The 27954-nt window shown below is 40.2% G+C and overlaps 1 protein-coding gene across 8 annotated transcripts in view; it reads right to left on the bottom strand.

The window, feature by feature from the left end:
* The window catches only part of FRYL (FRY like transcription coactivator), a 204614-nt gene that overhangs the window by 42040 nt on the left and 134620 nt on the right, over nt 1-27954 (bottom strand). For all 8 annotated transcript variants that reach the window (XM_070757172.1, XM_070757171.1, XM_070757166.1 and 5 more), the window contains 17 exons: nt 26360-26528; nt 24853-25112; nt 23799-23939; nt 21048-21216; nt 19188-19272; nt 17013-17125; nt 15949-16099; nt 13591-13694; nt 13003-13188; nt 10885-11086; nt 10232-10353; nt 8419-8609; nt 7252-7346; nt 4593-5200; nt 2783-2880; nt 999-1169; nt 540-680 (listed from right to left, as the gene is read on the bottom strand). In XM_070757172.1, coding sequence (XP_070613273.1) covers nt 540-680; nt 999-1169; nt 2783-2880; nt 4593-5200; nt 7252-7346; nt 8419-8609; nt 10232-10353; nt 10885-11086; nt 13003-13188; nt 13591-13694; nt 15949-16099; nt 17013-17125; nt 19188-19272; nt 21048-21216; nt 23799-23939; nt 24853-25112; nt 26360-26528 — 3006 coding nt within the window. The remainder of the gene's footprint in view (nt 1-539; nt 681-998; nt 1170-2782; nt 2881-4592; nt 5201-7251; nt 7347-8418; nt 8610-10231; nt 10354-10884; nt 11087-13002; nt 13189-13590; nt 13695-15948; nt 16100-17012; nt 17126-19187; nt 19273-21047; nt 21217-23798; nt 23940-24852; nt 25113-26359; nt 26529-27954) is intronic.

The raw sequence follows: 27954 nt of genomic DNA, 5'->3' as shown, positions 1-27954 counted from the left end.
ATATTCTTTGGACAGCAACATCTTAAGAACACCTGGTGCAAAATAAACCTATCTTGTAGTCATATGTGGAATTATATAGACTGGATAAAATCTATCCAATAATTAAATAAAATTGAAGTTTACACTATAAAGATATTACAAAACGCTTCTATCGCTATTTGCTCAGGGATTAAAAAAAGGAAGGGGCCTTTGTACTACATGTATTTTCCCAATATCTCTCTTCAATGTTCTTAAGATTGTAAAGATACCTTGTTGGTATTTGGCAGGGCATTTTCAAGGACCAAAATGCGCCTTCTATCTTAAGGTGTCTATTTCACCTCTTAGAATTCCCATCCTGACCCAAAGCAAGCTTGCTTTGACTCTTTGCATTGGGCCTACATGGCTGAGGAATTCATATCATTAAGTTGCCAAGTTTGAAAATATTAATATACAGTAGACAAAATGTGGCAGTTGTACACCTTGATCCAGAAGAACATAAAATCTATTTCTCTAAAAGGAAAGATATGACATTTTCAAATGTGTCCCTTTAAATTACTCACCTGTACATATTTGCCAATGATCTTTATGATCTCCAAATTGAACTGCTTCACTGGTGCTGTGGACAGGTCAACGTGGCTCAAAAGACTATAAATGATTTGCAGCAAAGACTGCTGCATGCTGGAGATCCCTTTTTCTAACAGCTAAAAACAGACGTGTAAAATGGATTATCCAAAATATCAAATGACATTAAATGCAAAGTAGTAAGCTATTAGATAACCTATGTCTTTAATGGACCTGCTCTCACATTCAATAAACTAAGTATTATCTGATGTATAACATTAGAAGTGTATATCTGGAAGTTTAAAAGCTACTGTAGTATAATGGTTAAAGTATCGAACTAGAATTGGGAAAATCCATTTGGTAACACTAAAATGTGAGAAAGCAAAATGCGCAAACTGAAACTGAAGAATAGTATCCAATACCTGAAAGTCATACCCAAATGTATAAAGAATTATTACCTCTGCAAGGTATGTTATCAAATTAAAAGTTGTTTCTGAGAATGAGTCGTGCAAATATCTGCACACTACATTAATCCAATTAGAGCAGTCTCTGGAGTAACTGTGTGTACTGTATAAACACATCATATGAGCCAAATTAGCAAGAGTTGGGGATTTCTCTTCTGTACAAACCTAAGGACAAAAAGTCAAAACATTGGTTACTGGAATAGCTACTTAAACATTTAATTTTAAAAGAGTCCTGGCTTTATTACAACTTGTAACAGTCATTATGACAATAGGCTTTGTCTGAGTTCAAAATCCCATTATGGAATAATTCCCATAGGGATCAATGTAAAAGCAAATAATGCCTGCGATTGGGGAAACCACAGGGAGGGTTGAGGCCCTGTTTCCTTCCAGGAGATTCCTAGATAGGCCCCATGGAGGCTTCTCCTCACCTTTTCTGGCCCTGTTTCCTCCCAGGAGATTCCTAGAGAGGCCCCATGGAGGATTCTCCCCACCTTTTCTGGCCCTGTTTCCTCCCAGGAGATTCCTAGAGAGGCCCCATGGAGGATTCTCCCCACATTTTCTGGTCCTGTTTCCTCCCAGGAGATTCCTAGAGAGGCCCCACAGAGGCTTCTCCCTGCCTTTTCCAGTTACAGGTTTGGAGGCTCGGGTTTTTAAGTGGAAAATAGTTCTTGAGAAGAGGCAAAAAAATCTTGAACACCCGGCTCTTATCTAGAAAAGTTCGTAAGTAGATGCGTTCTTAGGTAGAGGTACCACTGTACTGTACTGTACTTAGCTGTTGCTTAGATCCAATGTAGGGACACAGTCTGGTTGTCCCATCGCTCCTGCTGGAGCAGTGGGCCAGCTCAAAGCATCATGCAACTCTCTTGGATGCCAGTGTTTGGGATTTATGCAATACAGAATAGCCAGGTTTCTGCCTTGGTAAAGACTTCCTGGATGCCAGCACTGAGGGCTTTCCTTAGGGCAGTGTTTTTCAACCAGTGTGTCGAGGCACACTAGTGTGCCGTGAGACATAGTCAGGTGTGCCGTGGGGAAATTAAACATGGGTCCCCAAACTACCATTCCTGCTAGGATATCCCTTTTGTGTTCATTGAAACAGGCATAGGTTTCACACTGTGAGTATAAATACATTTAGAAACTATATTATTAACTATATGTATAATATATACTGCGTTAGAGTGTCATTTGGTGTCATTTTGGTTGGTGGTGTGCCCCAGGATTTTGTAAAAAATGTGCCGCGGCTCAAAAAAGTTGAAGATCACTGCCTTAGGGGGTTTGCCCAAGATGTATCTATTTGGGAGAGACTCAATTGATTGTCCATTGCCCAATCTTAAATTGTTGCTATCATTGTCCCTTTTCTTCTAGCTACTACATTCTTATCATTGTTGTTATAATGGTTCTGTCCAACCTCAAATGCCACTCTTTTTTCCTTTGACCCTCTGTATTAATATTGATTGTTTCCTCATTGCTTATTTGCACTCTATGACAATAATTAAGTGTTGTACCTCATGATTCTAGACAAATATATCTTTTCTTTTATGTACACTGAGAGCTATGCATCAAATATGAATTCCTTATGTGTCCAATCACACTTGGCTAATAAAGAATTCTATTCTATTCCATTCCATTCCATTCTAGTGGCAGAACTTGTTGAAAGTCTATACAGGTCCAAACCCACGTGTGTGAATGTACAGACTTTTGTATTCATGTACATGAATTCTGATCAAATTGCCTTCCCCATGAAAACAAAAAATGTTGAATAATTTCTGCTTATTACCTACCTTCGCTATTCTGTCAGCTGTTTCTTTGCAGAACTGGCTTGGATTATCAAAATGTTGAATTAAATGAGGCAATAAACATAATATGTTAAGAGGAAATCCTGCACAGAAAAAGATGAAGTTGAATTTTTCTGCAGAATTTAGAAAATTAATATCTATCCTTTCTAGGCAACTATTTCAAGGTGCAACTACCTATAAATACTTTAAATATCAGCAAAAATAAAAATGCAAAAGAAATCTATCATATTATGGGTAGACAATCTGGCTGCTCCAGTTGCACAAGTTCTAAACAATGTGGCCAGGTGTACAAATTTATCAGGATACCAGATTATCTACTTTGCCATTTAATGCTTTCAGTTTTATAGTGCCTAGCCTCTACCCAAATCTCTTTTTTCCCAATCCGGGCAAAACTGCTCCAGTTGATTGACAGATGCTTATACCCAAATGTTTATCATCTCTTAAAACTTACCATGGTGTCTCTCCTGTTGATAAGCACTCGGAAAATGGATTTGGAGGGCTACTGTTCTGACACCTAGGATATTTAATGAGCCGTGGTGGTGCAGTGGTTAGAATGCAGTATTGTAGGCTAACTTTGCTGACTGATGGCAGTTCAAATCTCACTAGGTTGACTCTGCCTTCCATCTTTCCGAGGTGGCTAAAATGATGACCCAGATTGCAGGGGGCAAGATGCTGACTCCGTCAACCACTCAGAAAGCACTGTGAAGCAGGATAATTAAGTCGAAGTGCTATTGCCAAGTGCCATTTACCTATAGTGTCTCATAGGGTTTTATCTGGTCTCCTATTTGTTTAATGTGAAACTGCTAAGCCAGAAGATGAAATGTTGGTAATATGAATTCTATTGCCTCTTAACACCTAATTTTAAGGAAGCAATCATTGCCTGTAAATGTTTCCTAAGCTTAATAATGGATGAAGGAAAAAGCAACCCAGAAATAAAGTTGCATGCAGGAATTGAGGCGAAGTCCATTTTGAATAAGGATGCATATCCTGAGAAAAAACAGGATGCCAATTTGTGAGTGATTTTGGCTCCAGTTATCCAAATAACACTAAAGCAAGGAGGCCCCGCACAGAATTATGATTATGTAAATGGTAACTTTTCATGAGCTGGACAGTCTTAGCAATATAGCGCATCCACATATTTTCTTAACCACCGCTTGGTGCATTTCAGGCTGCTGGCACAAAATGCAACAAGAAGATTGTAGGTCAGAAGCTGGTGAAATCCCATGATGCCTATACTGAAAGTTTTGCCCTAGCACTGCTAGATACGGTTTAAGATGCTGAAAAATGGCCTTAAAACCCAAAATGGCTTAGGCCAGTGATGGCAAATCTTTTGGGCACTGAGTGCCCAAACCAGAACTTATGCACATGTGCGCCAGAAACCTGAAGACCAGTTGGCCGGTGCGCTTGTGCACGAGTTCCAGTTTGGAAACCAGAAGAGCAGCTGGCATGCCTACAGAGAGGGCTCTGCGTGCCACCTCTGGTATGTGTGTCATAGGTTCGCCATAACAGGCTTAGGCACTATCTGAAGGAGAGGACATTTTTAGGATCCCCCTTTCAGAAACTCATTTATCTAATAACATTCCTGTCAGGTCCCTAGGGAAACAAAATGCATTTTAATTTTATATTCATTTAAATGGTAGAATTTTTATGTTTTATAATTTCTAATTTTGGAAGCAGTCTTGAATAAGGAGAATACACTTTAAATCGAATAAATCCAATAACAAAATGCATTAAAGAACCCATACATTAACTCATAGTTCTGGACAGTACGATTCCCAAAACATTTGAAAAATACCTGCTACTTGGGATGGATCTACCAACGTATGCTTGGAAACTGTAATGAGTTTGCTAAGTAAGTGAACTGTCATTTCTTGGGTCGACACAGAGGTGAACCCCTTCAGGAATAACTGCTGAAGGCCTGGAAAGTTATTCCATTTTAATTTACTCTGCATCTGTTCAATCTTCTCTCTGCTTTCAGGTTTATCCAGAGGCAAATGAACGAGAAGTTTATTGAGGAGCTTGAGAGCCAGCAGGTATTCATATTCATAATCTGATTCCAGCAAAGAAGCTGCAATCCAGAATATGGTGGCCATCAGATTGACCGGATCAGTAGTAGGCTGCACATCGTGCATTCCTCCCTCTTTCAGGGAGGAAAGGCTTCTAGTCCTTGCTAAGCTGTTGGAGTGATTTATCCTTCCATCCATTATATCCAGCGTGTTGCTCCTCCGTCGGTCATTTTTCCTTTCACTTATCAAACTCAGTCGCAAAGAATTGCTTTTCATGTGACTGTAATAGCCTACAAAGTTGCCAGAGTTAACGCGACTTGTGCTTAGGTTTAGCTGACCGGTGCTTTTTCTATTTGCTGCATATTTGCATCCCAGTAATGGGTCATAATAGGAAGCACTAAAACAAAAAGAGAATACGGCATGTAAAAAAAATCACATTTCTTATCCCAAGACCATTAAGGTGATTAAGAAAAAAGTTGATAACATCCCTCAGTTTCAAATACACAGAAGTAACATTAGTTATCTTTTAATCAGGAATGCTACAGATTAATTTTAAAAAAGACATAACTTTTTTCACGTGTTTCAAGGAAGAGGAGGGAATTATCATTATTACTTTTTCCTTTGGACATCGTGGTATTATATCGCATTAGGATGCATCATGCTCACTGACCTTATGGGAGTGTTTTTCAGGGCTTATGCGAGGGTGTATTTTCAATATTTATATCCTCCATTTTATAACTATGACCACTGAAGGCCGCTTATAAATAAGACTAGAAAATTAATAAAGCATCATTTGTTAAAACATAGTGAGCCAGTTGCTACTCTCAAGGATAGGAGTTCCACTACTAGTTCTGAACAATGTAACAGGTCTAAAACTCCAGAGTTTCTCCAAATATCCTTTTACTAACCAGTACACATTTCTTGTATCTATTTTACAACTGAGCTTCAAGGTTTTCTTAAACATGCTTTCTCCTCATCTTGAAAAAGAGGCTCCCTCAAAACAGTAGGAGAGCTATATTAACCCAAGTCTAAATCAGAAGAGTTTGGAAGCATTTTTTAAAAACTTACTAAAATACATTTATTCGAAAGCATTTCTGAATTTCAGCATTTAGAAATTACTAGTTGTTTTTTTTTTTTTTATTAAGTGGCTCAGTAGATTTTGCTTACTTCAGAATATATTGGTCAGAAAGAGGAAGAAAGTATACTAGGACAATGGTCTCCAACCTTTCTGGCACAATGGATCAGTTTTGTGAAATATATTTTTTTCCATAGACTGGAGATGGGGTGGTTTCACAGGCAATCTAGATCAGTGATTTTCAACTTTTCTTGAGACGCGGCACATTTTTTACATTTACGAAACCCTGGGGCACATTGAGCAGGGGGGAGGGCTGCTAAAAAAAGTTTGGACAAAAACATTCTCTCTCTCTCTCTTCCTCCCTTTTGCTCTATTTCTCTCTCCCTCCCTCTTTCTCCATATTTCTTTCTCTCTCTCTCTCCATCCCTCTTTCTTTCTCTTCCTTCCTTCCTCTCTTTTTTGCTCTATTTCTTTCTCCCTCCCTATCTCCCTCTATGTCTTTCTCTCTCTCTCCTTCCCTCCCTCTCTTTCTCTTTCTTGCTTTCTCTCTCTCTTGCTCTCTTTCTTTCTCTCTTTCTTTCTTTTTCTTGTTCTCTTTCTCTCTCTCTTGCTTCCTCTCTTGTTCTTTCTCTCTCGCTCTCTCTCTCTTGCTTTCTTTCTTTCTTTCTCTCTCTTGCTTTCTTTCTCTCTTTCTTTCTCTCTCTCTTCCTTCCTTTCTCTCTCTGAGCTTCGCGGCACACCTGACCATGTCTCGCGGCACACTAGTGTGCCGTGGCACACTGGTTGAAAAACACTGATCTAGATCATGGTTCCTAACATGCCAGGGACCAGTACTAGTCCATGGTCTAGGGGTTGGGGAAACTTGTACTAGGACATTGAACAAAGCAGATGCTTAAATGCTTAGGTCATTTTAAAAAAAAAGAACTTTCAAGTAGAATAACACAATGAATAAAAGAAAATGGAAAAGCTTAAAAATGGAATGTTCGTGACTGGCAACTAAACTATTAAAATGATGTACTGCATATTTATTTAAATCACAGAGGTCTTATTTTCAGCAATGTCTGCATGACCTTGTTGCTTTCATTGTAACAAAAGTAGCATGTCAAAACAAACTCCATTCCAGCATGTACAAAAGGAACAGGACTTAAATTATTATGCCACCACTGTTGTCATCCTGCCACTCTTTGACCCTTACTGCAGACACTGGCATTTAAACACCCCACTTTTTTTCCCTTTTTTAAAAACTTCTGTCTGAACCAATAAGTGAAAGGCCCATATATGCCCAATGATCTGAAAGAAAGTCTAGCCCAAATACTTATAAAAAGAATTTCAAATGCATATTCCAGCAAGCTATCATTAAAAAAAAATCTTACTGGGAAAGTGCAGTGAGAAGATCGTAATGCTTCATGGTGTCTGCCAATGTATCCACAGCTGACTCCAGTGTAAGAAGCAGTTCTATGACAAAACCCTATAAACAACAAATTACCACACAGGCAATTTATTAATCAGATACATTGAAAAGCGCTGAAACTCAAGTGACCATATTAATGTTTTGTTGATAAATACAGCATGCAACATATATAGTTCAACAGAACAGGCTGGCAAAAACTCCTAGCCCTCATGGCAATCCCACTTAGCACCCACCTGTTTTCCTTATTTTTCTACAACTGTATGCACTTACAAAAGCATTCTTATAAATCTTATTCTATCCACCTAATAAGGTAGACATAGTCCACAAACACTTATGCAGAAATAGATCAATTATTTCCAGGCTGATCTAGAGTAGGGGTATCAAAATCAAAGTCCAGGGCCCAGACTTGGGCCATGGGTCTGGCCTTGAAATAGCAAAGGATCGGCCTGTGGTGCCTTTGCTATGGAAAATTAGGGGGGGGGGGCGTGCACGGCGGGGGGGGAGACAGGACAGACATCTCCTGCAGCACTCTGTTGGACAAACCGGCCATATGACCATCTGCACCCTGTTTTGTTTGGAAGGTGCTGCAGGAACCCTCTCATCTTCCCCCCTCCCTGGCCTGTGAAGGACAACTACAATGCTGATCTGACCCTTGAAGATACCCAGATCTAGACCTTCTTTTAACATTTGAATGGAGAAATCACAGTCCGAGCGTGGATAAGGTAACATGTACATACAGGTGGGCCCCCAAGAACTTGTTTTTTATAATATGCATGAAGTTACATTACAATTTTTAATTCATTCTTGCATCAAAAATGGAAGAAAATCATGCTATTGATTTTTACCAGGCATAGTTTATAAGAGGTTCTAAGAAGCAGAAAATAAGAGTTTGTATCTGTGAATCATGTTTAGGATCACAAATTATCTGACACAGGTGCAATAATTTTTTTGATTGCAAGAAAACTAGCAATCTATGACATTTAAAAGTTCAAAATGATTTGCTATGACGCCATACTCTATAACTGCTATAAATATGTAATATTCCCCAGGCATAAATCTTCATTTAACATTCAACTCAAGATAGAAATTAAACTATCAGTTTGTAATTTTTTTTTGAAAAGCAAAATACCTGAGCTTCTTCTCCTGCATCTCCGACAGTTTCCACAAGCCTGGAGAGAATATCAGAAAGTGTAGTTGCTGAAAGAGGCTGTTTCAGTGCTCTGAAAATCTGAAAAGATCTTCCAGCATAGTGTCGAGAAGAGCAAGAAAGTGCAGTCTGCAGAGCAATTTCACTAAGATGCTGCTCCAGCTGAAATCCAACTGCAAGAAACAGTGAACATTAATAGTGCCTAAAATTAAGTATCAATTAATCAGATTAGAGCAGGAAGGGACCTTGGAGGTATTTTAAGTTCAACCCTTTGTTCAAGCAAGACACCCTATATCAGTGATGGCGAACCTTTTTTTGCCTGGGTGCCAAAAGGGTGCGTGCATGCGCAATAGCACACTCATGTGTGCACACACCCATAATGCAATGCCCTCTCCCCCGTACATGCATGCACAACCCCCCTGGGCTGCCCACTGTGCATGAGCACAGGCCTCACAGAAGCCTCCGGACTACCAGTAGGCTCATTGGGCCATTTTTCACCCTCCCCAGGCTTTAGGAAAGCCTCCAGAGCTTGTGGATGGCGAAAAATGGCCCAACGGGCCAACCAGAAATGAACTTGGGCCATTTTTCATCCTCCCCAGGCTTCAGTAAAGCCTCCTGAAGCCTGCGGAAAGTGAAAAACAACACAACCAGAAGTTTGAAAACAAACATCCAGTTGGGCCGTTTTTTTGCCATCCACAGGCTCTAGAGGCTTTCCTGAAGCCTGGGGTAGTGAAAAATGGCCTCCCCCTGCTCTCCAGAAGGCTGAAAATCAGCTGGCCAGCACACATATGCACATTGGAGCTGGCAGGGCAAAGCCTTGCATGCCCTCAAATATGGCTCCACGTGCCATCTGTGGCACCCGCGCCACAGGTTCACCTTCACGGCCCTATATCATTTCAGACAAGTGTCTATCCAGTCTCTTCTTAAAAACCTCCAGTGCTGAGGCAACCACAGCTTCTGAACACAAGCCGTTCCACTGGTTACCGTATTTTTCAGAGTATAAGAGGCACCTTATTTTGGGGGGAGGAAAAAAATCTGCCTACCGGGTATTCATCTGGCTAGTGTCCTTAGTCTGGTCAGCTTCAGCACATTATTTTAACCCCTAGTTAGGGCTTAAAAATAATCTTATTCGGAGAGAGTAACAATGAAAGAGCCTGCAAGCTGATAAGAACTGGGAACATTGTTAGCACCTTGTTAGGGCTGGAAAGAAACTTCTTCTAAGTAGAGCAATGAAAAAAAGCCTGCAAAGACTTAGGGCTGGAAAAAAATCATTTGCAGAAAGTAACAATGAAAGAGCTTGCAAGGTAAGATCTGGGAAGATTGCTAGCACCCAAATTTTCAACCACTTTTAGGGAGGAAAAGGGTGCGTCTACTCCGAAAAATACGGGAAATTATTTTCACCATTAGGAAGTTTCTCCTTAATCTCAAGTTGCTTCTCTGCTTGATTAATTTCTGTCCATTGTTTCTTGTACAGATGTCTGTCCTGTCTTGTACAGGTGCTTTAGAGAATAAGTTCACCTCCTCTTTGTGGCAACCTCTCAAATACTGGAATACTGCTGTCATGTCCCTCATAGTCCATCTTTTCTCTACACTAGTCAAACCCATATCCTGCATTATGTAAAGTATACATTATGTGTATTAGTGTATTATGACACTACACACATTTATTTCAGCAAAACGTACAAAAACATATTGAACATTTATTTTTATTTTGGAAGAGAAAATCTAAATGAAACATGTTCCTTCATTAAACTGCTAAATTTACAACAGCAAACTGAAAGTTTTCAAAACATACCTGAACTTGACTGTTTGAATACAGAAACAACATGCTTTAGAAATATAGTTAACAGATCAGCACTCTTTATGTTTGGATTCTTTGCTGAAACATCTTCATGATTCCAAAGTGGTCCGCGTTTTCTACAGTTAGAAAAAAAAATTCAAAACAGAAACTCATGTTTTGATTCCTTGATTATTTATCAAGCGCCTCTTTTAGAAAAGTTATAGCTTGTCAGATATAAAAAACATGTTTGCTTTTACAAAGATACAATAACCATAGGTATTTGTTGGTAAAAGTGAAATTGCTACATTATTTTCTAAAATAACTCAGCCATTAAATTTAAGCACAGGATTCAAGAAACCCTAACCCTAATTTCATCCTACATGGAAGATAAAGGTTTTACTCTTAAAATTTACCTAGTGGGGCAATCCATTCTTAACAAAACTCTAAAGGTATCTCATAGATATTGTAGGGCTTATCTTAACTTTACTCTGATTCCAGCAGACATTTTTACCCTTAAAATTCACTAAGTCAGGTACTATTAAAAGCTCAGTAATGCTGAATATTTCACAATATTATGAAATTATGAAATCTTGAGCAAGAGCTTATCACCCTTGCAAAAATTTGCACATTTCTATATAGTTAAGTAAATGCCACCATTTAAATGTTACCTTGAAGTAATAAACTCCATAAGTGATTTCATTTTTTCATCTTGTTCTCCTGAAAGATCAACTTCATTGAGAATGGTGCTTTGCATCTGAGATATGGCAGCGCTTGTATTTCCTAAACTGATGCTAGAAGAGGTAGAACTTGAACTGAGTCCTGAGTCTGTCATTGGAGAGGGCTGGTGATCTGGTATAAAATCATTAACACCTAATCACAGAAAGACATAATTACCATTCTTAAAATCTTCACACTGACTTTCCAAAAATTTCAGAACATATTCTGATGTCTTTATACTTCATTATTTTTGCCCAATATTAGCCGAGCTTAAGAAAACTGCTATTTCAAACACTGAATATTTTAAATTTGGAGTATTTCATACATCCCATTCTAGGGAAGAAGCCCAACCTGGTTCTCTGTGTGTACAGCTACCCCAAATAAGTTTCTTTGGAGAATAGAAAGTTTAAAGATTAGTCTTAATCTTATGAATATGAATAACATATGAATAACATAAAAAATGGACATATATGATTGATAATTCTACATTATTATATTTAATAGTGAGGTGCTGCCACCTGCTGAAAAATATTAGTGTCATATACCAAACAAGGATTGCAAAATGAAATAGTAAAAGAAATTTCTAGTTGAACAATGTATGACCCCACTGCATCCCTTCCTATATTCACTATACAGGGAAAACTATAACCAAGGTTTGCAATACTATTTATTAAAAACTAACTCTGAATTCATTACTATAAATAACATATTTAATAAATTGTCTGGAGAAAATATCCTATACTAGAACTGGGAATTGAGAAATCTTCAAACCATTTTATTAACAGATACTGAAATCTTTTTTGAAACAGAGAAGTCTGCTCTGCAGCATTAGTCTGATCTTCAAAAATAAAAATTAAATGAATCATTAATTCAGTTTCATATTTTCCTGATTGAAATAACAAATTAAATTAAACAATGTTTAGAATAATTCTCATAATCAACCTAATGGTTTATATATATTTTTATTACAGTAAATGTCTTAAGTTTTTAGATCTGAGATGCCTACTATCCTTGATGAAGTTTGTTCTAAAAATATTAAAGAGGTATTGATTAATGTAGCTTTATCAATTACCTATTCAAGAGACAGAATTTCTACCATATTGCTGTGAAATAGCTTTTCCAGGTAATCCTTGACTGACGGTGGTAATTGGGACTGGAAATTTTGTTGTAAGTCATTTCAGCCATAATTTGAGTCATCATGTGACAGAATCTGATTTTATTGTGGTTTTAAACGGAACCATGAAGTTGTAAGTGTGAATCCAGATTAGCCAATGGCATCTTTTGCTGGAAACCAACAAAATTGCTGGAAACATTGCGAATTGTGTTTATTTGACCAGAGGATGCTAACATTGGCTGTTGCCAGTTGCCAAGTACCCAAAGTGCAATCGCATGACTGCTGGAATAGGGTAACAGTGATAAGTTTGAATTTTGATTGCAATTTACTTTTTTTGAAGGTCGCTGTTAATCCAAACTATTGTTAAGTGAACAGTGGTTAGTTGAGGACCACCTGTAGTTTTATTTTCACTATTTATTTTATTTATTTATTTAATTGGATTTGTATGCCGCCCCTCTCCGAGGACTTGGGGCGGCTCACAGCATATATAAAAAATAGAATAATAATATAATCCACTTAGTACTACAATATTAAAAACAATTAAAAAGAGAAGATTAACCTAAAAAATTAACTTATTAACCAAACATTCAGCAATCATACTTAAGGCATTCAGTGGTCAGAGGAAGATCTAAGAGTCCCAAGCCTGGCGGCAAAGATGAGTTTTTAAGCTCTTTCGGAAGGCAAGGAGTAAGGGGGCAGTGCGAATCTCTGGGGGGGAGTTGATTCCAGAGGGCCGGGATTCCCACAGAGAACGCTCTTCCCCTAGGTCCAGCCAACCGACATTGTTTGGTCGACAGGACCCTAAGGAGGCCAACTCTGTGGGACCTCACCGGTCGCTAGGATTCATGCAGCAGAAGGCGGTCTCTTCACTATTATGAATACAGGGTGTTTTAACTCTCATTGAATTGCCCCCCCCTCCCATTACCATGTGCATTAATTAGAGGACTGAAGGCACCTGTGAAGATGCAATCCAAATGTGCTATTTGTTTGATGGTGAGCACCCGGGGTTCATTAAACTCCTTGTTCCTGAGAAGGATAGAAGCCACAGCCTGGACACTGCTGTTGGAGCCCATCACTATCAATAAATGCAACAGGAGGCGTTTACAGTGTTCATATACTTCTGGATGGTGATGATCAAAACCTATATCCAAGGGGGAAAAATGCATATAATCAAATGATATACAGTATATGTATGTTATTGTCGTTAATGAATTAAATGTTCATTTAAAAGGAACATGCCTAGTCCTATTCACTATTTATTGTCATAATTTATTGTCAAGAGATAAGAATTTTTTACAAAATTATTTTTCCTTATTTGCTATGGTTTTTCTATTTTATTAAATATAAAAAACAATTATTCTTTCCAAGACTTCAGTCTTTTAGGCCATTGCTATATTCATTGAAAATTTCGGTATCACTTGCTCTTCAAGTTCGGTTTGTTTTAAATCAAATTATCCCTTTGGCATTAAACATTTTATATGCAAGACCACAAAATGTGGTAATTAACAATGCTTCCCAATTTTTTTAAAAAAAGCTTACTTACCTATAAAAATGGCATGAAGCAAGAGATGCAAGTAATTTCCCCAATCTACCTTTACACTATGGTCAATTATTAGGTCAGTCAATAGAATCACTGCTATGTTACATCTATAAACCAAAGAAGAGACACCAATTAAGTTATTTGGGGAGGGGAGGTCCACTGGAATGTATTGAAATTATAAGATACAATGTAAAAATCAGCATTATATTTATATATTTATGTTAGAATTGCTACTATTCAAAGCAAATTTGGTCCTCTAAGGACAGATTTATTTGTTTGTCAGTCAAACATGAACAAGATATATAGGTATAGGCATAAACATAAACAAAGGAAGTAAATACAGATGAATGGAGACAGTAAGGCAGGGATGGTAGGCATGCTGGTGCACTTATGCACGCCCCCTTTATGGACCTCTTAAGAATGGGGTAAAGTCCACGTTAAACAGTTTAAAATTGAAACTGCGATTGACAATAATATTAAAAGATTTTAGGCATTTAAGATATATATCGGGGTAACTATGACAATGATTTTTCTCACTTATTAAATAGATAGATAGCTAATAAGATATAGATGCTTAATGCCAGTACAATTCAGAGCATAAAGAAATATAAAGCAAGACTTCGCTACATAGTATAGCTGAGATGAATAGGCTACTGTATGAAGGCATTAAGCAGGGAAAATAAATGATTCATATCTAAAGATAGAGGAGGCACGACATTCAATGTTTATATAGCTTAGATCAGATAATAAAAGGCCAGAAAAACAAATAAGACTCTTGTGGAAAGATTCCTCCTATACAAGTTAGTAGTAGTAGTACCGTGTTTCCCCGATAGTAAGGCAGTGTCTTACTATCTTTTTACCCCCAAAAGCCCCACTGTGTCTTACTTTGGGGGTATGTCTTACATTGTCCCAGGCACCAGGGCCGGCTCGTCTTCGGGCGTGGGGAGCTGCCGGAAAGGAGGCGGGCGAAGGAGGGCGCAGCTCCGGCCACTCGCCTCGGAGCCGATCGGCCTCGCTGGCCGCTTGCAGCTGAGCCTCGGCAGGGGAAGCGGCCAGCGAGGCCGATCGGCTCCGAGGCGAGCGGCCGCCGCTGTGCCCTCCTTCGCCCGCCTCCTTTCCGGCAGCTCCCTGCGCGCCCCTCGCCTTCGCTCGCCGCGGCGCCACCGCCTCTTCCCCTGCCGAGGCTCAGCTGCAAGCGGCCAGCGAGGCCGATCGGCTCCGAGGCGAGCGGAAAGGAGGCGGGCGAAGGAGGGCGCAGCTCCGGCCGCTCGCCTCGGAGCCGATCGGCCTCGCTGGCCGCTTGCAGCTGAGCCTCGGCAGGGGAAGCGGCCAGCGAGGCCGATCGGCTCCGAGGCGAGCAGCCGCCGCTGTGCCCTCCTTCGCCCGCCTCCTTTCCGGCAGCTCCCTGCGCGCCCCTCGCCTTCGCTCGCCGCGGCGCCACCGCCTCTTCCCCTGCCGAGGCTCAGCTGCAAGCGGCCAGCGAGGCCGATCGGCTCCGAGGCGAGCGGCCGCCGCTGTGCCCTCCTTCGCCCGCCTCCTTTCCGGCAGCTCCCTGCGCGCCCCTCGCCTTCGCTCGCCGCGGCGCCACCGCCTCTTCCCCTGCCGAGGCTCAGCTGCAAGCGGCCAGCGAGGCCGATCGGCTCCGCGGCAAGCGGAAAGGAGGCGGGCGAAGGAGGGCGCAGCTCCAGCCGCTCGCCTCGGAGCCGATCGGCCTCGCTGGCCGCTTGCAGCTGAGCCTCGGCAGGGGAAGAGGCGGTGGCGCCGCGGCGAGCGAAGGCGAGGGGCGCGCAGGGAGCTTGGAAGCAATGTCATCGCCCCCCCGCAATACCCCCGTGTTTCCCCGAAAGTAAGACATATGTCTTACTTTCGGGGTATGGCTTATATAAGCCGACCCCCCTGAAACCCCCCATATGTCTTACAATCGGGGGGGTCTTACTATCGGGGAAACACGGTAGTAGATGCTTGGAACAAACTTCCAGCAGACGTGGCTGGTAAATCCACAGTAACTGAATTTAAACATGCCTGGGATAAACATATATCCATCCTAGGATAAAATACAGGAAATAATATAAGGGAGACTAGAAGGACCAGGAGGTCTTTTTTTGCCGTCAATCAATCTTCTAAGTTACCAAAACAATTAAAAGAACAAAAAATAAAATAAATTACGAAGATTCCATTCTCAAAAAGCAAGGATAATTTGGAAGCAGATTTCCCCACAAAACGTATACGTTTCTTAGAAAAAAACATACAACCTCTTAAATTTCTTCCTTTCTTTTCCTGGAAGTAAAATAGTGTGCCACCATCTCTTTTAGCTACTTCATATTCAGAGGGATTTGGGAGTGTCTTATTTATATTGCTCACCTATGAAGAGACATGCCTGGAGATGATGTTTCAGGCAAATAATCCACCAGCGGTGACCAACAACCCCCTGAAGGTGGAAAAGGTAATGGTTCTCCTTCGTTGTGTTCCATCACTTTAAGTCGCCAACTTGAATACAATGGCATCGAATCACCTGTCAAAAAAAGTATTATTATCTTGAATTAGATACTTGGGCATACAAATCTAATAAATGATGATGATGATGACAATGATGATGATGATGATGATTATATAGTTATATTGATTGAAATATGTTGTTTTCAAATAGGCATGCGGTATTTTCTGTATTTCTCATATTTAGTAATATTGCCTGGTATTCCAAAATTTTGTATGTATTCAGAATTCACTACATTATTTAAACACATGTAATTTTGGCATATCACCACAATTGAACCCAAAATTTCTGTTGCTAAGTGAGACGTATGTTAAGTGAATTTTGTTCCATTTTATAACCTTTCCTGCCACAGTTGCTAAGTGAATCACCACAATTGTTAAGATAGTGGCACGGTCATTAAGTGAATCATGGGGATGTTGTAATGGCTGTGTGAAAATGGACAAAAGCCACTCTTTCAGTATCATTGTAACTTTGAATCATCACTAAACTAACTATTGTAAGTCAAGGACCACGTGTATCCCATGCCTAACCAATAGGCATTAAAATCTAGCACAAGACTGAACTGAAGAAAAAAGAAAGAATTATAACGATCAGTTCTGAAAATCAAGTAAAACATGTGGATCTGATTGCTACATCCTCCCTGCCTTTCTTAAATTAAGGGTAGCTCAAATTGTCAAAATGTCATAGAAAGGAGGTATTTTACATACATATGTATGATATGTACATATGCCATGTAATATTGTATATAATTATACTATTCTTTGCCAAGTAACCTAATACTGTCCCCCAATATATAATACAAAGAAAAATTAGCTCCATCCATTATGAAGAATAGTAGATTCTTCCACAAAGTTTATTAGTTAACAAAATTCGTGCATATAACTGACAGTTAAACCTTGCATTGTTTAAAGAAAATAAAATATTGAATTACTTTTTTCTTCTTCATATGAGCCTCCTGAACTGCTGCTGTATCGAGATTCTAGCCTGTGATGCTGGCGGTTCAGATTACTGTTCAATCCACTATAGATATCTAGATGGATGTAACTAAAGGAATAAACATAATAATAGTGTTATCGAAGACCACATTTCTATTCTTCCAAGTAGTTGTAATATTTATGCAATCAAAAGTGTTATTAAAAACGTATTTATGTGCCCTTAACTTCATAAAAACTATTCATCCTAAACCTCAGATAAATCTACAGTATGAGAACACACCTATGCTAGGATTCAAATGGAAGAACTCTGTGAAGTGTGCCTTCCATGTCTGTTCATAAAATAACAACAACCCAGAGTATAAAATACAGTGGAAAACTAGTAATGTACTATCATAGATAAACCCCCAAGATAGGAAACACAGAATCTCTTAATTGCTGGCTGGCTGAACAATTCAGCTGAGGTACATTTAATAACCAAGGAAAAAACACAAAAAATAATATGAGCAAGAAAATTTAGATATATAAATCCAGCCATTCTAAATTTATTGGTTTTATATAATGACTTGAATTTCAAAACATCCATTTTATTTACTACTTATATGAAAAGTTAGTACCAAAAATTGAAGGCACAGCAGAATAAGTAAGCCAACAAGATGGAAGGATAGACCTCTCAGACCCAGAGTCTGCCTGGGTCTTTAAATCTTGGCCTTTTTCCCCACTTTGGGGTAGCAGCTTGACAATTCCTATTGCTACTGACTATCTTCCAAAAGTTTCTCCTATAACATCCCAAAATTGTGTGTAAGAGTTATAGGGTTCTCATATTTTGTTCTGCCTTTCTCATATTTACAAGGTAAAAATGGTGGAAAAAATAAATAATTTATATAATACACACTCCTGTGTGTAGGAAGAAGCATGTGGTTAGCTTGTGGTTTCCTTGGTGGGCAATCCAATTTCACATTAAACAAGCCGAATACTTTAAAAACATAATGACAAGAAATTATTATATTTTATATATTAAAAAGTAAATGTTCAAACTTGAAGGAGTTAAGTACAAAGCTAATAGTTCACAGTGTTAAATTATACAAAAGGCAAATACTATATGCTCTGTTAAAATAAAGCTTGCTGTTAAGAGAAGAGTGGGTGCTTCAATTTTTTAGTGTGATAAAATTATAAATACAGTTATAGGTTTGATTCAATGGATAAAATTCAATATTCCATGTTCTATGGAGAAACAAAAGCATTAGATGTACACAGCACCATTAAGAGACCTGCAGGTTCCTCGTGGACCTGTTAAGCAGAATCCCTTTGAAAAAAATATTTACACCATCTCAGTTCCCAAGATTCCAGGCACACCCAAAATATATTCACAGGCAACATGGAAAAGTTTAGTTCTGTGCTTTCCCCATCTCAGGTGTCTTACAACAGCCTCCCCCATAACTTTTTGGCACCAGAAACTGATTTTGTGGAGAGTGATTTTTCCGTAGACCGGATGGGGTTTTACTTGTTTGTGCAGCCCAATTTCTAGCTTACTGCGGCCCAGTGCCAGTCCAGTGGGTTGGGGACCCCTGTCTTTAAAAGACAAGTCTCAAATTCTCTATTCCCACAATAGAAAGTAGGATCAAGTATCTCTTTTACATGACAAAAAGCCAGTTTGATCGGTTGGCATTCACAATACAAATAGATATGGAGTTATTATCAGAGACTATAATACCCTGTCACCAACATTTAATCAAGTAACACTTTAGGCTTTATTAATTAGACCTATGATGGGTGTTTTTTTTTAAGGGGACGTGGTGGCTGAGTGGCTAAGACACTGAGCTTGTCAATCAAGGTCGGCAGTTTAGAGGTTGAACCCCTAGTGCCACGGACTGAGCTCCTTTTACTTGTCCCTGCTTCTGCCAATCTAGCAATTTGAAACACGTAAAAAATGCAAATAGAAAAATAGAGACCATTTTGGTGGGAAGGTAACAGCGCTCCGTGCGCCTTTGGTGTTTAGTCATGCCAGCCACGACCATGGAATCATCAGGCTGTGCAGAAACTGAGATGAGCACTGCCCCCTAGTGTCGGGAACGACTAGCACATATGTGCAAAGGGAGCTTTTCCCTTATGAAGGTTTTATTTAAAAAATAATAATAATAATCAGTATTTCAAATCTTATAAATCCTTCTTACCTTTCATCAATACTATCTTTTGTAAGCTTATTGTTGTGATTACCATCTGTGGGTGCCACCATTGTATTGCTACTGGAAGTTGTTCCTGGAAATTAAGAGCGGTATATTTGCAATGAATGCAGTAATAACTGCAAGACAGGATTTCCTGAAAGCTATTTGAAACTCTGATAAATCATCATAATCAATGTTACTACCAGGCTGAACAGAACAATAATCCTCCCCATATAATTTAGAAGTATTATACACGTAATTCTAAATAAAAGTGTAATAAATAAAAAAAAGTTCTAAAATAATTTCACAATGTAGTGTGTAATAGCTGGGGAGAACAAGTGAGACTCTACTTAACAGACTCCTGCAGTGATGTCTCCCCCACTTTCAAAGATCAATCCACTGAGCAGTTAATGGTCCAGTGAAGGGATAAACCCAACTATCCAGCAAAGAAGATTTCTGCACACTCTTGTAACTTTACTCTCCAGCCACTCTTTCTCACTCTTCTCGTCTCTCTCCTCCCCTTCCCCAACTTTGGCAACTAGAACTGAGAAAGTGGTACTCCCCTGAAGGCCCCCAACACTTATATATCAGGCTGGACCAATGTGACTACTTTGTCTACATCTCCTTATAACAGCTCTGGCTACCAGTCAGGTCCGCTCATCAGTCCCCACAACTGCCTGTAAAGCCAGCATTGAAATGCTTCACCTTTTATCTCTCCATTTGATGTCTCACACCAAGAAAACAGCACTCATGCCAGGCTACTAAAAATCATGTGCCAAAAATTTATTTGTAAGTCACAGAAGAAAAAACTATAGTCTCAAGAGTCAAACAGCCCTGCTATTATTGCTAACTATTCCAACAAACTTTATTTTTCTTACATCGCCTCTTGTATGTTATTGGCTATTTTACAGAAAGCATGCTAAAGAAAGAAAGCAAACCTTGCAGTAGCCAACAGGAGATCTCTTCAAAATTTAGACCAGAGGTCAACAAACTTAGCAACTGTGGATTTAAACTTCCAGAATTCTCCAGTCAGCTATGATAGAGCCTTGGTGATGCAGTGGTTAGAGTGCAATACTGCAAGCTACTTCTGCTGATCACCGGCTGCCAGCAGTTTAGCAGATCGAATCTCAGTACGCTCAAGGTTGACTCAGCCTTCCATCCTTCCAAGGTCAGTAAAATGAGGACCCAGATTGTTGGGGGCAATATGCTTACTTTCTGTAAACCTCTTAGAGAGGGCTGTAAAGAACTATGAAGCGGTATATAAGTCTAAATGCTATTGCTATGGGACCCCTGATTTATAAGCCAGGGGTTAAATGCTCCCACTTTGGGCATGCCTGTCAGTCATCGGATAGCCAGTCGTGAAGGCAGCATGAAGCTGCGTCCCCCTGCCCAGACACTGCGATTTGGATTCTTTTACCATCTGCATAATCATAGAACACTTTGTGCATGCGCAGAGGTTAAAAGAACCCAAATGGCGGCATCCAGGTGGGTGGGTGGAGCCTTGCGCTGCCTTTGCGACTGGTTTTCCGACGACCGACAGGCACGCCCAAATTGGGAACATTTCAATCCTGCAATAGAATCATATACTGCTTACTTTTTTTCAACCTTATACGGTAGGTTGTTAAACATATCTGCAGCCAAGGGGATGGACCAGTTCAACAGACAAGTGGCAAACTTTCTAAATTTGAGCAGCAGACTCCAGAAAAAGGCACTGCTTCTTTACCAAAGTGCTGCCAGGTGCAGCCAAGCCCATTTTTAAATATCTATTCTGCTTTGGATCCAAACAGCTAGGCATCTCTGGATGTTATCCAACAGTGAAGTGAATATCTGTCCTGATAGGTTAAAAACAGTTTCATGTAATTTTCTCACCTGAGGTGACAGAAGGGATTTTGTAACTAGAAGTGATACGATAATAGGGTGGATTATCCATATGTGTCACTCCAGAACTAACTGGATCAGTGAGCTGTAATTCACTCACCAACTCTTCCAAAAGCTGCATGGTTTTATCTCTACCCAAGTAAACAATTACCTTCTTCACCTATCATTCAAAGAAAAAATAAAAATAATTAAGAACACTGTTAAATATACTAGGAAAATGGCTTGTTATTTACCGGTAATTGTTAATTTTAAAAACTATACATTTAGGAAATACAGTGATCCTTCTATTATCGCGAGGGTTCCGTTCCAAGACCCCTCGTGATAATCGATTTTTCGCGATGTAGGGTTGCGGAAGTAAAAACACCATCTGCGCATGCGCACCCTTTTTTTCTATGGCCGCGCATGCGTAGATGGTGGAGTTTGCGTTCCCCGCCGCCCACGCAAAGGGGAAACCCGATTCAGCTCCTCGCTGCTGCTGCGCTACCGAGCAGATCAGCTGCTGGGCGGCCGAAGGAACCTTCCCTGGGTCTTCCCCTTCTTGCTGGCGGGCGGGCGAGCGGCGGGCATCAGCGAGGAGCCGGGGTTTCCCCTTTGCGTGGGCGGCCGGGAAGACCCAGGGAAGGTTCCTTCGGCCGCCCAGCAGCTGATCTGCTCGGTAGCGCAGCAGCAGCGAGGAGCTGAATCAGGTTTTCCCCGCATGCAAAGGGGAAACCCCGATTCGGCTCCTCGCTACTGCTGCGCTACCGAGCAGATCAGCTGCTGGGCGGCCGAAGGAACCTTCCCTGGGTCTTCCCGGCCGCCCACGCAAAGGGGAAACCCTGGCTCCTCGCTGATGCCCGCCGCTCGCCCGCCCGCCAACAAGAGGGGGAAGACCCAGGGAAGGTTCCTTCGGCCGCCCAGCAGCTGATCTGCTCAGCGCAGCAGCAGCGAGCAGACGAAGATCGGGGTTTCCCAGCCGCCCACGCAAAGGGGAAACCCTGGCTCCTCGCTGATGCCCCCGCTTGCCCGCCCGCCGCCCGCCAGCAAGAGGGGGAGAGATAAAGAGAGAGAAGGAAAGAGATGAGAGAGGGAGGAAGAGAGTGTGAGAGAGGAAGAAGCAAGATAGAGAAAGAGAGAGAGAAAGAAAGATGAGAAAGGAAGGAAGAGAGTGACGTCATCGGGTGGAAAAATAGCGATATAGCGTTTCGCGAAGCTCAAGATCGCGAAACTCGAGGGATCACTGTAATTGATTTTTTTTTTGTTGGCAGACAAATTGTCTTATAGCTAATAACTAACTTATAACTGTCTTTTAACTTAGAACTAAAAAGACTGGACAACAATTTGTCTAAAATGCTATAGGTCTCCTGCTTGAGCAGAGGGTTAGACTAGAAGACTGAGATCCCTTCCAAATTCTATGTTCTATATTCTAATTATGTTTCATTATTTTTGAACCTAAATTTGCTAGAAAAGCAAAATCATTGTATGCTAACCTAATCCCAGTTGCATAGCTAAATATTCAATATTTCATCACCTGAAATGTTTGATCATGTGGAATTCTGTTAATAGACTTCTTTTACACAAAGTCAATGAATGGTATAATTTTTAGAAATGTTTAGTACTTAAACTTGCTGAAAATAACATGTTTAATAACCCAGTGTAATCTATATTTAGCAGAGTAATTGAAGTAAAACTCTGCATTTCAGCTTAAAAGTACCATTACAGTGCCTAATTATTTTCTGACATGGAATTACTTTTGTTTAGAAATACTTATAATGTCTGTATCCTTTTTTAGACATGCTTATTTTTCAAACAAACATTCCAACTGCTATGTAAAGTAGGGCGAAGCATGGAAGGAATTGGCCTAGGATGATAGCAAGGTGGAACTGGAATTTTACACCGCATATTCTCTTGCCTGTCCTCAATTCTTTCTCCCTTTCTGTCACCTCCAAAGGTGCTTTTTTCAACTGGACTTTCTTGTTTTTCTTTGAAGACGTTTCACTTCTCATCCAAGAAGCTTCTTCAGCTCTGACTGGATAGTGGGGAATGGGAGGGTTTATATTTATCTCTTGTTTATACACAACTCAAAGTGAGTATAAGATGGTGAGGATGTGTGTAATAGTCTCAACAATAACCTTGTGAGGCAAGCTGGACTGAGAGACAGAGACTGGCCTTGTCGCTTAGTCAATAATCCTGTAACTCATTTTTTATCAGAAGCCCAAGAACTCAAATACCTAGTATGGTGATTCTTGTTGACCCAGGCAATGACTGTAATTAATTTCTGTATTTATGTCTCACCATATTTTTTATGGGAGAGACTCTTAGTCTGAATCCCCTCATGTGACCTGTCCAGTTGAACATCTATCATAACTCTCATCTTCCTCAGAGCACACATGTTAAAGTAGTGCCTCGCTGAGGGATAATTATGATAATAACTATTTATAATTATAATAAATGGATGGTTCTATTTTCATTCTGACTCTGTTTTCAGCACAGACAACTACAACCAGTAAGATAGTCAGACTAAAAGTGATTGTTAAATAAAACATTTATGCCTATTTACAGGTAGCCCTTGAGATACAACCAGTCACTTAGCAACCGTTGGGAGTTATGAAAAAGGGACTTATGATCGTTTTACAACAGTTACGAATTATGGTAGTAATGGACAGACTCCATTATAGTAATCAAGTGAGGACTAACTGCAGTTAATATATATGCCCATCTCACCAGGATGAAGAATAGGAAACTAAGTCCCACAGAACTTACATAAGGCAAAAGGCTGGGTTCGCTATTTACTCCACAAATGCTGATTAAAAAATGCAGAATTATTTTCAGATTCTTTGGCCAACTGTCTGCTAGAGTAATCCAAACGTTTTCAATCTCTGACCAAGCCACTTCATCACCATACTAGAAAACAAAGTTATGACATGAATTATTTCTCCATTTAAAAATTAAGTGCTTAAAGAGATATATAATGAAAACACTGGGTATAATAACTTAGTTCGACAATGCTCAGTGCTTTTTTCTCCCTAGTTTGCTTAAAAATTCAGTCTACTCTGGCTACAATATTGTTTTTAGTGCAATTTAAATATACCGTATTTTTCAGACTATAAGACACATCGGAGTATAAGACATACCTAGATTTTGAAGAAGAAAACAAGAAAAAAAAAAGGTTTTGTCCTCCATACGTCCTGTTTTTGCCCTCCCTGCCCCCCAGAGCTCTCTGCAGGCCTCTCAAACTCTCTGTGCATTCTATTTTTGCAAAAATGGGCCCATTTTTGGCCTCCCGAACCCCCCACGCATCCCGTTTTTCACCTCTCCAGCTCCCAGGAGCACTTGCAGCAGGGGTGGGGTTCAGCAGGTTCTGACCAGTTATGGAGAACCAGTAGTGAAAAATTTGAGTAGTTCAGAGAACCGGTAAATACCACCTCTGACTAGCTCTGCCCCATCTATTCTCTGCCTCCCGCATCCCAGCTGATGTGGATTTTGCAGTATCCTTCTCCTGGAGTGGGGAGGGAATGGAGATTTTACAGTATCCTTCCACTGCCACGCCCACCATGCCACACCCATAGAACCGGAATAAAAAAATCTGAATCCCATCACTGGTCAGCAAGCCTCCCAAACCCTCTGCACATCCCATTTTTGCTTTCCTCAGCCCCCAGGAGCTGCATGTTACAGTCTGAAAAATAGAGTACTTGTTTTTTTCTTTTTTTTCTTTCTGTTCTCCAAAAAGACATTTGCATTCCACTAGTGGCAAACTGAGGAAACAACAGAACTCTTAAAATAATCCATCAATTGCTCAATGCTTGGTTCAATTTACCTTTGCTGTCATATACATTAGGTTGTTTAAAACTAAAGCAGTTGCCTGGGGTGACCCCCAACCTTCGCCTTTCAACCAGCGTCTGCTGTTCACCATCAGTTCTCTGTCTTTTAGGAGATCCTCTTCATCTTCATCTTGCCGTCGAATTGTAGGTAAAGGTTTCACATCCATTAATTCAATATTATTCATCCACGGCAGCAAATAGTGAAGCATCACCTGTCTTCCAGAAGGATGTGCTGTTTGAATTCTCTGGCTTACCTCTGTGTTTAATAATTTAAAAGTAAGAATATATATATAAATCTATATATGTTATCACAAAACTAATTTACTGGCAGCCATTTCAGCTTTTGGCTTTCCTGAAATAATATTGCTTCCATGTGAAAAGTAGAAAGGAAAGGGTCTTTGTCAGATTGTCAAAAGAGAATAGACTCCTCCATTGCAGGGTAAAGAGACTAGAAGGAGGTAGAAGGAAGGAACATACAAATTCCACTACCCATTATCTTTTGGTTTGGAAAGTTGGTCTACAACTTGATTCCTCCCTCACCAGCAATGCTTACTGAAAATGGTCCCAGAGAAAAGAGAACTGCTCCAACACTGAGCCTCTCACTTCCCAATCCCTTGAGCAGAGCTAGGAGAGTACTATGACTGATGAGTCAAAAGCCTCTAAGACACAGGTGTCAAACTTGATTTCATTGACGGTCTTGTCAGGGTTGTGTTTGATCTTGGGGGGTCCGGGTGGGTGTGGCCAGGATGGGCATGTCCAGTTTGATGTCACTTGTGTTGCGGGAGCCTGTGGTGGCTGGAGCACTCTGCCAGTGAAAATAGGCTCCCAAGCTCTGTTTTTGGCTGCGACAGCCTCCTGCAATTCTGCCAGAAAAAATGGAGCTCGGGAAGGCCGTGGATTTTCACTGTCAGAGGTGCCATGGCCCAATCTTTGCTATTTCCATGATGGCTGCGCAGGCCAGATCTAAGTACCTCACAGGCCGGATCTGGCACGCTAGCCTTGAATTAGAGACCCCCTACACTAAAAGATCAAGAGGCAGCAGAATGGCTACACAAGCCCGGTCAGGGTTGTCTCAATACTACAAGCATGTTTGAATCCATACTGAAAGGACTCCATATAATCATGCACAGAGAGGAATAACTACATATTCAATGCTTTAGAACAAGGCAGTATTATTAAATTGAGGTTTATTTAGGATGGTGCTTTGTTCTTAACTTGACAAGTATAACTTCACATTAAAATAAAAGGCAAATTGCGAGGGTGAGAAAAGGAACAAAAAGGCAATGCATATCTATACAGTGTTAAGATGGGCGATGATGATTAGTGAACATAATAATTAGAGATTATCGACCATCACTAAACTTCTTAATGTTAAGAGTATAGATACCATATAGGGCAGTGTTGAGAGGAAAAAAACTTGAAAATCACTATAATTTGGTTTTGATAGTACAATAATTCCAAACAACAAATATTAAGAAATATGCTTTTTAAGGAAACATATACCTGAAAATATTGCAAGAGTTAATTCTGGATATGTTCTTGCTAATTCTTCTGAGAGCTGATAATAGGACACAGAATATAAATGCGGCAAAGGTGCAGGCTGACTCAATAGTCCATCAGTTCGCTGAACCTCCAGCTTATGAGCGTAGCGAAACATCTTGGGCTCTAGGATCTAGAAAATACAAATGTATTCAATAAATTCAGGTCACTACACAATATGAAATTAAGGAATCACAGGGAAAGAGAAAGACTACACAGTAATGTATTCTTTCTCACTTTTTCTCACTTTGGCTTAAAACATGAAATCAGTTTCTAGGTCTAACGCAGCATAGGATAGGATAGGGCAGTGTTTCTCAACCTTAACAATTTTAAAATGAGTGGACTTCAACTCCTAGAATCCTAACACCAGCTGGGGTTGAGAATCACCAGGATAGAAACATCCTCTATTTCAGTGATTTTAAACCTTTTTTGAGCCGCGGCACATTTTTTACATTTACGAAACCCTGGGGCACATTGAGCGGGGGGGGGGGGGAGCTAAAAAAAGTTTGGACAAAAAAATTCTCTCTCTCCCTCCCCTTCACTCTATTTCTTTCTCCCTCCCACTTTCTCTCCCTTCCTTCCTCTTTCTTTCTCTCTCTCTCAATCCCTTTCTCTTCCTTCCTTCCTCTTTTTTGCTCTTTCTCTCTCCTCCCTACCTCCCTCTATGTCTTTCTCTCTCTCTCCTTCCCTCCCTCTTTCTCTCTCTCTCTTGCTTTCTTTCTCTCTCTTGCTCTCTCTCTCTCTTTCTCTTGTTTTCTCTCTCTCTTGTTCTTTCTCTCTCGCTCGCTCTTTCTCTCTCTTTCTTTCTTTCTCTCTCTCTCTCTTGCTTTCTTTCTCTCTTGCTTTCTCTCACTTGCTTTCTTTCTCTCTGAGCTTCGCGGCACACCTGACCATGTCTCGCGGCACACTAGTGTGCCACGGCACACTGGTTGAAAAACACTGCTCTATTTGACTATCCTGGAGGTTGCAAGGAACACAGTGGTGAATGAACAGGAACCATTGACACTTTCCCCCCACACCCCTTTTTGATTAAGAATGAGCTCTGGGGAAGAATAAAAACAAACCACGCCATGTTTTTTCTTGCAGATACATCTATTTTGTCTCTGGATTATCTCCTCCTTCACCAAAAGAAAAATTTATATTTCTGTGGGTTTTCAATTTTTAAGTCTCCGAAAGGCTGTCCATTACATTTTACCCCCTAAACATAGCACAAATAAAATAAAGGCTATGGAGAAGGGGGAAAGAACCACACTATTTTCCCACTGGGCTAATCTGTGGAAACTTTTTGTGAAATTAATTGCAGTGATACATGGTAGCAACATGTTAAATATTGATTTTTATCCCAAAACTGAAGGCAAATTACTGAAGGCAAATCATGTCAGACTAATCTCATTGATTTCTTTGACTATGTCACAAAGGTGTTGGATCAAGGTGGTGCCGTGGATATTGCCTATCTGGACTTCAGCAAAGCCTTTGATACGGTTCCACATAAAGAGCTGATAGATAAATTAGTGAAGATTGGACTTAATTCCTGGATAGTTCAGTGGATTTCAAGCTGG

Source organism: Erythrolamprus reginae, chromosome 7 (assembly GCF_031021105.1).
Source record: "Erythrolamprus reginae isolate rEryReg1 chromosome 7, rEryReg1.hap1, whole genome shotgun sequence".
In the NCBI taxonomy this organism is placed as follows: Eukaryota; Metazoa; Chordata; class Lepidosauria; order Squamata; family Dipsadidae; genus Erythrolamprus; species Erythrolamprus reginae.
Note: the sequence above shows the minus strand (reverse complement) of the source record. Positions and strands in the feature narration are given on the sequence as shown.